The sequence below is a fragment of the Phyllobates terribilis genome, unplaced genomic scaffold (assembly GCF_046119375.1).
Source record: "Phyllobates terribilis strain yellow unplaced genomic scaffold, ASM4611937v1 Scaffold_9__5_contigs__length_417890890, whole genome shotgun sequence".
In the NCBI taxonomy this organism is placed as follows: domain Eukaryota; kingdom Metazoa; phylum Chordata; class Amphibia; order Anura; family Dendrobatidae; genus Phyllobates; species Phyllobates terribilis.
In genome coordinates this window covers 309,280,863-309,294,280 of record NW_027362769.1, presented here as the reverse complement: position 1 = coordinate 309,294,280, position 13,418 = coordinate 309,280,863, and the positions used below count along the sequence as shown (strand labels likewise).

At 47.1% G+C, this 13,418-nt stretch overlaps 1 protein-coding gene across 2 annotated transcripts in view; it reads left to right on the top strand.

The window, feature by feature from the left end:
- Nucleotides 1-13,418, top strand: part of STAT1 (signal transducer and activator of transcription 1) — a 1,113,083-nt gene that overhangs the window by 690,498 nt on the left and 409,167 nt on the right. For both annotated transcript variants that reach the window (XM_073647949.1, XM_073647950.1), the window contains exon 17: nt 5,996-6,131. In XM_073647949.1, coding sequence (XP_073504050.1) covers nt 5,996-6,131 — 136 coding nt within the window. The remainder of the gene's footprint in view (nt 1-5,995; nt 6,132-13,418) is intronic.

Below are 13,418 nucleotides of genomic sequence, written 5' to 3'. Positions count from 1 at the left end.
CGAAGGCTGTTTGCACATTAATGACCAGGCCATTTTCTTACAATTCTGACTAGTGTCATTTTATGAGGTAATAACTCTGGAATACTTCAACGGATCCCACTTATTCTGAGACAGTTTTTTTCATGATATATTGTACTTCATGATAGTGGTAAAATGTATTTGATATGACTGGTGTTTATTTGTGAAAAGATTGAAAATTTGACGAAAATTTTGAAAATTTTTCAATTTTGAAACTTTGAATTTACATGCCCTTAAATCAGAGAGATATATCACAAAAAATAGTTAATGAATACCATTTCCCACATGTCTACTTTACAACAGCACAATTTTGGGACCAACATTTTTTTTGTTAGAAAGTTCTAAGGGTTAAAAGTTGACTAACGATTTCTAATTTTTCCAACCTGATTTACAAAATCATTTTTTAGGGACTGCATCACAATTGAGGGACATTTATGACAGAAAATACCCAAAAGTGACACCATTCTAAAAACTGCACCCTTCAAGGTGCTCAAAACGACATTCAAGAAGTTTATTAATCATTCAGATGCTTCACAGGAATTTTTGGAATGTTGAAGAAAACAATGAACATTCAACTTTTTTTCACAAAAAATGTTACTTTAGACTCCAATTTTTTTTAATTCCGCAAAGGTAACAGGAAAAAATGGACCCCAAAATTTGTTGAGCAATTTCTCCTGAGCACACCGATACCCCATATGTGGGAGAAAACCACCGTTTGGGCGCACGGCATGGCTCGGATGGGAAGGAGCGCCAGTTGACTTTTTGAATGTAAAATTTGCTTGAATAATTATTAGCGGACGCCATGTCACGATTGGGGAGCCCCTGATGTGCCTAAACAATGGAAACTCACCACAATTGACCCCATTTTGGAAACTAGACCCCTCACGGAACTTACCTAGATGTGTAATGAGCACCTTGAACCCCCAGATGCTTAACAGAAGTTTCTAACATTGAGCCGTAAAAATAAAACTTTCACATTTTTCCCAAAAAATGTTTTTCAGCCCTCAATTTTGCGTTTTCATAAGGGTAAAAGGAGAAATTGCACCATACCATTTTTTGTGCAACTTATCCTGAGCACGCTTAGGAAGCCGGCTGCGGCAGCAGAAGAGGTGAGATGCTGCGGATGTGGTGTCTGGTTGTCGGTGACTGCGGGTCCGGTGTCTGGCTGTCGGTAGTGAGGTAGAGCGGCATGTACTGCTTTCCGGTGGCCGCGGCCGTCTTCCTTAAGCTGTGACCTACAGATTAATGGCCACCCAAGCCAGCACATGTGCAGACTGGGAGCTCCAAAGTATGACTGATTTTACATGTCCTGATATTTCCAGTATCGAAAAAAACAGTAATGGAGATATTTGTGTCTGTGTGTTCCTGTGTGGCAGCCGTGTGCTGCATCAGGAGCACACGTACAAGCGCCTGGGAATCAGCGGTACAATTAGCGCTGTTCCCAAGCACCGGATGCTGAACGCTGCCCTCATCATTGTCCCCTGCCGACTCTGCGATCAGCATCAGGACGGGACAGTGTTGAGAGTAGTATTCTGCTCTTGCTGTGTCCTTATATAAAAATAATAATCTAATAAAAAAAATCCTTATACTCACCAGTCCGAAGATGTTCCCCGCTGTAACCCATCTGACCGCTCGCACAGAAGAAAATGACTCGCTCCAGTGATCGGGCCCCAGATCTGCGCTCAGCGAGCGGTGTCCTGTCACTCACTGAGCTCAGCGCAGCTTCGGGGCTCGCTCGCTGATGCAAGTCATTCTCCTCCCGCTCCTCTGTGGATCACAATGGGGGACATCTTTGGACAGGTGTGTATAAGGATTTTTTTAAATGTTATTATATTTTTACACCAGGATACAGCAGGAGCAGAATACTACTCTCAACATTATCCCTTGCTTGCGTTGAACACAAAGCCTGCAGGGGACAAAGGTGATTGTAGTGTTCAACAACTGGCGCTTCAAAACAGTACACTGATTTCCAGGCGCCGGTACGTGTCACACTGTTGACACGTGCCATCAGTGTGGGACGTTTTGCGGCCCGTGCAGTGCAAAAAAACGGACATGTCAATGTGTTTTCCCCACAGACACATGGTCCGTGGAAACATACTGACATGTGCACAGACCCATTCTTTTGAATGGGTCTGCATCTGTATGTGCTTACGGTACGTGTGGAAACTGTCACCATATCACCGGACACACTGATATTTGAAAGAGGCCTACCTTTGTTGCCTCATTATAGTGAATGGATCCCTCGGGGGTTTCATCAGAATTACGTCACTCGGAGATTTATATGGAAACCCCGATATCCGTGCTCTGCGTAGTGCACAGGATAAATGGGATCATTTTACATAACATTTTGGATTACAATAAAAGCTTGGACTCAATCCACAAAAAAGGCAAGTACCCACTCAGGTCCGTCATCTGTTAATGGAAATATAGGGGGCTTCCACTGTACTAGTAACACAAAGCCTCTGGAAAAGCCCCCCAAATGAAATTCAGCAAATTCTGTGCTCCCAAATGCAAATGTCAACCTCCCTTTTGAGACCCACTGTGTGCCTAAACCGCAGTTAGCATCCACATGTTTGACATTTCTGGAGCAATGATAGCCCGCCTAAATTACGGGTACATGTCTCCAGAAGCATGAGCTGGGCATAACATACTGATCACTACAACGGCAGTTTGCAATTTTCACTCAGCAACATCCACTGCTGCTTGTTTCTGGAAAACACCCATGGAGTTAAAATCCTCACCACACCTGTAGATAAATTCCCAAAGGGGTATAATTTCCAAAATGGAGTCAGTTGAGGGGGGATTCTCCTCTTCTAGCACTTAGGAGCTATGTATATGGAGTCTGCATACTATTCTAGGAAAATCTGCACTCCAGGAGGCAAATAGCGCTCCTTCCCTTGTGAGTCTTGCCACGTGGCTAAGCAGTTCTGTACAGCCACATATGGGTTATTTCTACTTTCAGCAAAAATAGTGTGGCAAATTTTGGTGCCATTTTTACCCCTTTCCCAGTGTGAAAATGTAAAATCTGGGGCTAAATCAAAATTTTGGTGGTAAAAATGTAATTACCGTATTTTGCGGACTGCAAGATGCACCGGACCATAAGACATACTCAAAATTTTGGGTAGGAATTTAGTAAAAAAAAAAAAAATTATCTAATGGTGGTCCGTCCTGCATTTCGAATTTATGGTAGCTTACCGGGGGGGAGCGGCGGCGGTGGAGTAACAAAAGGCAGGGTCACTGATGCAGGAATCTGGCGGCAGCGGCTGTAGTGGGGCAATGCTGCTGGTCCCGGGCTGGGAGGAGGGGGTGTCCTGGCGGTGCGAGGCTGCGGGCCACGGGCATTCATAAAATGTCGGCAGTGAGCGGAGTACCCACTCTGCCAATTGATTTCCTGGTGGTGGGCTTTGGGAAAATGACACCCGAGATCTCAATTTTCAAAACTGACTAGTGTCACTTCATGCAGTAACAACTGTGAAATGCTTCTACGTATCCCAGTGATTTTGAGATTTTTTTTTGTGAGATATTGTACTTTTTTAGTGGTAGATTTAGGTAGATATGTTTTGCATTCATTTATAAAAATATCAGAAATTTGCTACAATTTTCAAAAAAATAGCAATTTTCAAACTTTTTATGATTATCCCTTTAACCCAGACAGTCACACCACACAAAATAGTTAATAAACAACATTTTCATCTTGTCTGCTTTACATCAGCACCTTCTATAAAATGTTCTTTTATTTATTTGGGATGTTAGCTTTAAAACTGTAGAAGCAATTTTTCCATTTCTTCTTTTTTAGGGACCTATTCGGTTTTGAAGTGACTTAGAGAAACTTATACATTGAAAAAACAAAACAAAAACATACCATTCTAAAAAACAGCACCCCTCAACATATTCAAAACTGCTGTCAGGTAGTTTTTTAACCCTGCAGGTGTGTAACGGGTCTGGGAGGCGGAACCTCTGAGCAACTATACAAGGGGGCGGCCCTTGTAAGGAAGCGGGTGGCGCCCAGGGGAGACGAGCAGGTAATCACAGCAAGTGACAGGGACAGTCTCTGGGAAAACGGGCAGGTGGTCACGGCAAGTGACCGGGACAGTCTCTGGGTAAATGGGCAGGTGGTCACGGCAAGTGACCGGGACAGTCTCTGGGTAAACGGGCAGGTGGTCACGGCAAGTGACCGGGACAGTCTCTGGGTAAACGGGCAGGTGGTCACGGCAAGTGACCGGGGCAGTCTCTGGGTAAACGGGCAGGTGGTCACAGCAAGTGACCGGGACAGTCTCTTGACAGGCGGGTGGTCACGGCAAGTGACGGCAGAGCCTCCAGGTAGGCAAGCAGGCTGGTAGCAGGTGGACGCTTCCCAGGTGAGCGGGCAAGAGTCTCTGGACAGGCAGGTGGTCACAGCACGTGACGGCGGAGCCTCCAGGTAGGCTAGCAGACAGGTAGAAGGTGAGCGCTCCCAGGTGAGCGGGCAAGAGTCTCTGGACAGGCAGGTGGTCACAGCACGTGACGGCGGAGCCTCCAGGTAGGCTAGCAGACAGGTAGAAGGTGAGCGCTCCCAGGTGAGCGGGCAAGAGTCTCTGGACAGGCTGGTGGTCACAGCACGTGACGGTGGAGCCTCCAGGTAGGCTAGCAGGCAGGTAGCAGATGTGCGCTCCCAGGTGAGCGGGCAGACGGATCCATAGACAGACTGGCAGGGCTGGTAGGCAGACTGTCGGACCGCAGGAATAGTAGCAGGTTGACACGAGACAGGCAGGTATCAGACAGGAAACTGGCAGGCAACTGGCAGGTAACTGGCAGGTAACTGGAAACGGGACCTGAGGGCTGAAGCAGAGTGATGAACTGTGCTACAACATTGCTCGGGCACCTCCATTTTGGAGGAGGTGCCTTATATATGGTGAAGTCCTCCGGCCATTGGCCGGGGACTCCTTAGGACGGCGCGCGCGGCCCCTTTAAGAGAGGGGGAGCGCGCGTGCGCGCGCCCTAAGCACCGTGGCCGGGAAGGAGCGCGCGCTGCTAGCAGAGCGGGAGGAAGACGCCGGGCACGGAGCGGAGAGGTGAGGGGAACAGCGTCCCTGCCTAGCAGGAGGCAGGGACGCCGACGCTACAAGGTGCTTTTCAGGAATTAATGTAAAGTGACATGACAGGAAAGAAAAATTTTATTTTTACTACCTAAACCTCTAAGACTGTTATTTGACAATGAATTGCCATGGCAACCATGGATACTTCACAATCATGATCTCAGGGTGCCGGTGGCGTTAAAGAGGGAGCCCCCACTCTGTTAACCATCAAGATGCTGTAGTCACTATTGGCAGCAGAATCTAAGGGGTTACACGGCCATGGTCAGTACCTACACCAATCGTGGCTGATGCAGCAGGGTTAGTGTACAGTTGACATCTGCTGCATTTTCATCTGTCGGGGATGCTATTCACTTATATCTCAGGTCAGTAAGAATGGTCATTAAATCATTAAAGGGTTAAAAAAAACCTATCAGTTTGTCTTGATAGCGTAGGAGGAAAATGGAAAATTGGAGTGCCTGGAGAAAACCCACAATATCACAGGGAGAATCCACAAACTTTGGCAGACGTCTTTGTTGAGATTTGAACCCAAGACCCCAGTGCTGCAAAACAGTGCTAACCACAGAGCCAATGAGTATTTCTCCCCTATAAAATCAATGGACCAAAATGTTCTCTTTTATGATTTGTTAAGTAGCTGTCAGTTGCTTAAACTGTATAAGAATCTTCTCCTTTACTATATAGTCAGCTACGGAAAAAAAAATAGTTTTTTATTCATCTTTTTATACAAGGGTCTAATACAAGGGTCTATAAATAACATATTCTATTGTACTTCATGGCTTATGCACCGTACGCCATGTATAGGCCATAGGCGTAAAGTGCACTTTAATTTTTATCTTTTGCAAATGAAAGTATCCAACTTTATTCGTCTTCTTTGATAATATTATTATATTTTCTTTCCTTTCCAGAATTTATCTTTTTTCTTAAACCCACCAGCGGCAAGATGGACACAGTTGTCTGAAGTGCTTAGTTGGCAGTTTTCCTCTGTAACTAAAAGAGGACTTCATGCAGATCAACTAATTATGCTGGAGGAGAAACTATTAGGTAAGATAAGCATAAACTAGACAGTTTAAATTTTTATCTCACTGATTCCAAGAACGTGTCTCTGCAGGCATCCATGGAATTGGGTCGGGTTCTCTGTATTGGGATCCTCTTCAATATGAAAGTTATTCCCTATTTTTTGGACACAGTGGGTGATAACTTTCAAATGTAGTACAAACCCTATGAATCGTTTTAAGTTTTTTTGTTTAAAGTGCACCTGTCACCGGGTCAAAAGTGGCCAGTTTTGCTTTTATTTTATTCTGGTCCAATGCCTACTGTTTCAGAGAAATGGGCCTTTTTCTTCAGTGCTACCTTTTATGGTCTTTACCAAGGCTGCATTGCTTACAGGGTAATAATGCAGCTACAGCAGCCTACAGACCGGAAAATCCTGTGAGCCACAGCCCCATTGGTAAGTAGCATAAAAATGAGCATTGAATAAAAAGTCCAAAATCTCTGGAAGCATATGGCGGATTTAATAATAAACATAGACCAGAATACTTGGGAGAGCAGCAGAATTACACAATTAGGGCTCGCTCACATGAGTGTATAACACGGCCGACTAATTTCCAATGTTTTATCAGATAGCACTTGGACCAATGTTATTCTATGGTGCATCGCAGGACTACTATTTTTTTCTCATGTCGATTCTTTCTCATGCCGATTCGAAAAGAAATCGAACTGCAGCTCAGATGTCATCCATGTGCAGTCCAACATCCGCTAGCTCAGACAATGGAGAAGATGGTGAAATTAAGCCCATCTTCTCCACATCTTTGATACGATTCTTGCATGCAAGAGAATCGCATCATACTAAGATGACAGTTGGCTTAAACTCTAGCAGAGTTTTGAACCGAATGTCTTTAGCATAATCAAACCAATTGTCTCTTGTGTGACCTCGGCCTTATACAAAAACTGGCCTATTTTGACCTGCAACATTTTTTTTAAATAAGAGATCTTGTCTTAAGCTCTAAACTTTATTTTTTTTTTGCCTGTAGAAAAAAAATATCATGAGGTTTTCCATTCATAAGTTAATTTTTACAGTGGATGTAAAAAGTCTACACACCCGTTTAAAATGCTAGTTTTTTGTAATGTAAAAAAAAAAATCATACCAAGAAGAATATTTTCAGATCTTTATTAGTGTTGATCGAGCCCTAAAATGCTCAGGTGCTCGAAGCTCGGGCCGAGCTCACCGTGATACTCGGGTGCTCGACCCGAGCAATGAGCCCAATGTTAGTCTATGGGAGACCCGAGCATTTTTGCGCCGGCACCCCCGGCAGTCTGTAGAAAGCCTAAAAAGTGCCAGAAACGATAGTAACAGTGCTCAAATGACATGGGGACAGCATGGGGATCGCCCCAGGAACCATTTCTGACCCCCAGATCACTGCTGTCAACAACCTGGTCAGAGGTATTAAGCCACTTTTACGGGCTCACAATAAAACGTTCAAAAACGAAACTGAAACTGTTTTCCTGTGAAATATGTTAAGGAACATCCTTTCCATGGGTAAAGACTTGTGTATAAGGTAAAATAAATAACCAAAAACAAAAATACTCCTCCACACCTTGGGCTATGTTCACAAGTAGCATTTTTTTATGCGTTTTTGCACTTTTGTATTGCTTTCAACCGTGACAAATGCATTCACCTGGAAATGTCATTTTAACATTTTACAACCTTATCTGGCCATGTGCTGTGTGACACATGCATACAGTGCTGAAGAGACATGGGAACAGCATGGGGAAGACCCCTGGAAGCATCTCTGACACCCAGGTCAATACCTAAAAGTGTGCCCATAAGAAGTGATCCTTGCCGCATCAGAAGATGCAGACTTGCAACTATCCCCGTTCAAGTCCTTGTCCCAGGGCAGTGTTCAATTTTACCTCCCCCATTCCTTGCAATGCAAGCGCAAGTATGCAGCCTGCCACCTACCCACCCCCAGGCTGCAATACCATACTGCTTGCTTGCATTTGAAATTGGGCCTTCTAGGCATGTGGAGGCGGAATCTGGCCACCACGTCATGGCTGCGTCGGCGGCCTGGTATCCATACTCAGTCCCCAGCCGCCCGGTGGCCGGGTGTCCACTCTTGGTCCCCAGCCGCCAGGGGGCGGTCAGGTATCCATACTCGGTCCCCAGCCGCCCCGCGGCCGGGTGCCCACACACGGTCCCCAGCTGCCCCTATTTGTCCCGGTGCGCCTTATACACAAGCGCGCATACCAAAACATTACCTGTGCCCTCCCCAGTGCACTTAGTGGGAAGGACAGCCTAACCACAAACACGTGGACAAGTGAATGTGGCCAGGGATGGCCCATCTCACTGACGCCTTCACACTGGGTTAATATTGTGGAAGCCGGGACACAGTTGGACACTGGGATGCAACACGTCCTCCAGACATAGAGGATTGCAGTCCTGGGTCAATCAGGCTTCAACACAAAGTTCAGAAGGTAGACAGCAGCAGTGGTCAGCCTCCTACACAGCGAGTAAATTATTCATGATCATGAGGCCATCCATCTCCTTAGCTTTCTGTTCCTTGGAATGCAAGCGCATGTATGTAGTTGCGGCTAGGCTGAAGTGGTCAGCGTTTTGGCGCATATCCTACCTCCTCCGAGGATTGCTAGATGTTTTTCTGCTACTATCCCAGTTATATGACTCCCGTTAAAACTAAGCTTCAGGTGATGAATGATGGATGAGGTGGTGGCAAAGGAGAAGGAGCAGGAGGAACAGGGACCATTCACATCAATATCAGGCCAGTCAACCACACATGTCTTGTAGGATATGTTTCTGTACCAAAAGGAGCAGTTCGGCTACACAGTTATAGGGCATACAGTGAGTGTAATGCCTACCAAAAATTTCGAGGCACTCCAATGCCCCTTGGAAGTGACATGGAGATCAGAGGGCCTTAACTAAACCATTTTTTCCATTTATAGCAACTGGGTCTACTGTACACTGTTGGCCTAAGCAGTGAATGGAAGGCTTTCCAAAAATTATGAGGAACTGCAATGCCCCTTGAAACAGCCGTGGATTAGAGTGTACTAAAAACCTTCTACCCATTATTGGGGAGTGGGTCTCCCTTAGTGTTCGCCTATGCATTGAAAAGCAACAGCTGACTAAAATTAGGAGGAAATGCAATGCCCGTTGGAAGACTCGTGGAGGTTAGAGGTAATTAAAAACAACTTTTGAATGCCCCTTGGAAGAGCTGTAGAGTTCAGAGTGGTTTAACAAGATGGTTTTAATGCCCCTTGGAAGAGACGTGGAGGTCACAGTAGCTTAACAAGATGGTTTTAATGCCCCTTGGAAGAGACGTGGAGTTCAGAGTGGTTTAACAAGACGGTTTTAATGCCCCTTGGAGGAGACATGGAGGTCCCAGTGGAATGAAGAGACAATATCAATGCCCCTTGGAAGAGTGGTGGAGGTCCCAGTGTAATAAAAAGACAATATCAATGCCCCTTGGAAGAGTGGTGGAGGTTACAGTGGAATAAAAAGACAATATCAATGCCCCTTGGAAGAGTGGTGGAATTCGCAGTGGAATAAAAAGACAATATCAATGCCCCTTGGAAGAGACGTGGAGGTCACAGTAGCTTAACAAGACGATTTTAATGCCCCTTGGAAGAGACGTGGAGTTCAGAGTGGTTTAACAAGACGGTTTTAATGCCCCTTGGAAGAGACGTGAAGGTCACAGTAGCTAAACAAGACTATCTTAATGCCACTTGGAAGAGACGTGGAGTTCAGAGTGGTTTAACAAAACGGTTTTAATGCCCCTTGGAAGAGTGGTGGAGGTCACAGTAGCTTAACAAGATGATTTTAATGCCCCTTGGAAGAGACGTAGAGTTCAGAGTGGTTTAACAAGACTGTTTTAATGCCCCTTGGAAGAGACGTGGAGGTCACAGTAGCTTAACAAGACGGTTTTAATGCCCCTTGGAAGAGACGTGCAGTACAGCATTTTAAAAACATTATTCCCATTATTGGGGAGTGGGTCTCCCATATTCTTTGCCTATGCTTTCCAAGCAAAAGCTGCCAAAAATTAGGACGGAGGAACTTGCACTGCCCCTTACAAGAGCCATGCAGTACAGCATATTAAAAACATTATTCCCATTATTGGGCAGTGGGTCTTCCATAGTCTTTGCCTATGCCTTCCAAGCAAAAGCTGCCAAAAAGTAGGATGGAGGAACTTGCAATGCTGGCAACACGGACCACGGTCACCCTGGTGGTATAGCGGTGGTGGAGGCTGAGGATAAGGAGAAGAGCAAAAAACAGCCGAAATGAGGAAGCGTATACCCATGTGTGGGTGTGAAACGGTGCATGGAAATACACCTCCCGAAATAACACAGTGAATTTGACTTTATGCTACTCTGCTGTCATTTGGTGGTGATGAGAAATCTGGCCCAATCCAGCCCTTGTTCATTTTGATAAGGGTCAACTTGTTAGCATTGTCAGTTGACAGGCGAGTGCGCTTATCAGTTATAATTCCCCCAGCGGCACTAAAAACACGCTCCGATAACACGCTAGCGGCAGGGCAGGCCAGGACCTCCAAGGCGTACATAGCGAGTTCATTCCGAGTGTCCAGCTTGGATACCCAATAATTAAAAGGCACAGAGGAATCACGGAGGACACTGGTACGGTCGGCAAGGTACTCCCTCACCATCTTTTGAAACTTTCCACTCCTTGTGAGAGTACCCCGCACCTCAGGGCCTGTAAGCTGAGCGGGTCTCAGAAAACTGTCCCAGAACATTGACAGTGTTCCCCTGCCTCTGCTGGATTGGAGTTGCGTCTCTCTCGCCTGTACTCCTTGGTTGGTCAACGAACTGTAACCTCTGCCGCTAGTGTGTTCAGATGGGAATTTTTTTAACAGTTCTGCAGCAAGGGCCTTCTTGTACTGCCCCATTTTTGTAGACCTCTCCACCTCAGGAATAAGAGAGTGAAAGTTCTCCTTGTAGCGGGGGTCTAAAAGTGTCACCAACCAGTAGTGACTGTCACCCAACATTTTGACAACGCGAGGGTCACGGTTAAGGCAGCGTAACATAAAGTCAGCCATACGTGCCAGACTGGTAACAGGCAAGACTTCTGTGTCCTCACCAAGATGACGACTGACCATGCTCTCCTCCTCCTCCCCCCTGTCCTCAGGCCACCCACGCTAAACCGACGGTATGACTGTTGTACAGGTACTTCCGTCTACAGCGCATGATACCAGCTCCTGTTCTTCTTCCTCCTCCTCCTCTCCCTCATTGTCCCCCAATGCATGTTGGGATGAGATGAGGCTGGGCTGTGTGTAATCTCCCGCTACGGTTTCTTGATCGAGCTCATCATACTTAGGCTGCAATGCCTCCTCTTTAATTCTCTGCAGAGAGCATTGCAAAAGAAAGACAAGTGGGATGCTGACGCTAATGATGGCGTCATCGCCACTTACCATCTTGGTGGACTCCTCAAAGTTTATCAAAATGGTACATATGTCAGACATCCAGGTCCACTCCTGAGGCCTTATGTGTGGAGTCTGACCTGAATATCGACGGCCTTGTTGCAGCTGGTACTCCACAACTGCTCTCTTCTGCTCACAAATCCTTTGCAACATGTCGAGGGTAGAGTTCCAACGTGTGGGACATCACACACCAGTCGGTGTGCCGGAAGCTGCAAACGCTGCTGCAACACAGCAAGGGTGGCGGAAGCTGTAGCCGACTTCCGAAAATGAGCTGACAGGCGGCATACTTTGACGAGCAGATCTGGCAACTCGGGGTATGATTTAAGAAACCGCTGAACCACGAGGTTAAGCACATGAGCCAGATATGGTACGTGTGTGATCTCGCCTCGCCTCAGAGCCGCCACCAGGTTACGGCCATTGTCACACACGACCATGCCTGGATGTAGGTTCAGCGGTCTCAGCCACAGATCTGCCTGCTCTTTCACAGCTGTCCACAACTCACAAGCAGTGTGAGGTTTATCACCTAAGCTTATGAGTTTCAGCACAGCCTGTTGCCGTTTGGCTGAGGCAGTACTGCAGTGCTTCCAGCTTGTAACTGATGTGGTGATATCTGAGATGGAGGCTGAACATGAGGAGGAGGATGATGCGCAGGAGCTGTACACTGTGGGGGCAACTCTCACTGACATAGGGTCCGCAATCCTCGATGTGGGGAGGATGTGTTCCGTCACAAGGTCCGACTGGGTCCCAGCTTCCACTATGTTTACCCAGTCTGCCGTCAGGGAGATGTACCGTCCCTGGCCACAAGCACTTGTCCACGTGTCCGTTGTCAGGTGGACTCTCCCAGTAACTGCGTTGTTGAGGGCACGGCAGATGTTTTGGGACACGTGCTTGTGTAGTGCGGGGATGGCTCACCGGGCAAAATAGTGTCGGCTGGGGACCGAGTACCGAGGGACGGCCACCGCCATAAGGTTGCGGAAGGATTCCATCTCCGCAAGCCTAAAAGGCAGCATTTCCAACGCAAGCAGTCGTGAAATGTGCGAATTTAGGACTGTGGCCTGTGGGGTGTTGGCTGCGAATTTGCGCTTTCTTTCAAAGGTCTGGGATATGGATAATTGAACGCTGCGGTGGGACGTGGACGTTGATGCTGTTTCTTGAGAAACTGCCATAACAAGTGAAGATTGAGAGGAGGGGGCATCTTTGCATGCAGTATGGACAGGGGATTGCCTTGCACGCACAACAGGGGTTCTCTTACACGCACAACTGCGGAAGAATCAGTGGTGACACCCGCTGACACTGGTCGTGGACCCTGGGGTTCGCCCCACAAAGTCGGGTGCTTTGCTGACATGTGCCTGATCATGCTGGTGGTGGTCAGGCTGGTAGTGTTGTCACCCCTGCTGATGCTGGCCTGGCAGGTGGTACAAATGGCCTTTTTGGGGTTATCAGCAGAGTCTTTAAAAGAATACCAGCCTCTGGAAGACCTACTGGTTGTACTGGCAACGTCCCTCGTGTTGGTGTTACGGGGAACGGTTGCCCGCCTTCTGTCTGCAGCCACCACACTGCTTCTTCCTGCCTGTTGGGGTACTCTGCCTCCCTCCCCCTGTGTGCTGCTGGCCTCTCTTTGCATGTCCTCCTGCCATGTTGGGTCAGTTACTAGATCATCCACCACCTCCTCCTCTTCCACTTCCGCACCACGATCCTCCTCCTCACTTTGTGGCAATTGTGTCTCGTCATCGTCCACCTCTTGTGACAAATTGCCAGCGTCGCCTTCCTGTGGCCGTGGCTGTTCAAATATTTGGCCATCGCTACATGGGATCTCCTCTTCCACCACTTCAAGCGGAGCAGGCTAGGGGCCCAAATATGGAAATGGACCAGTGAACAGCTCTTCAGA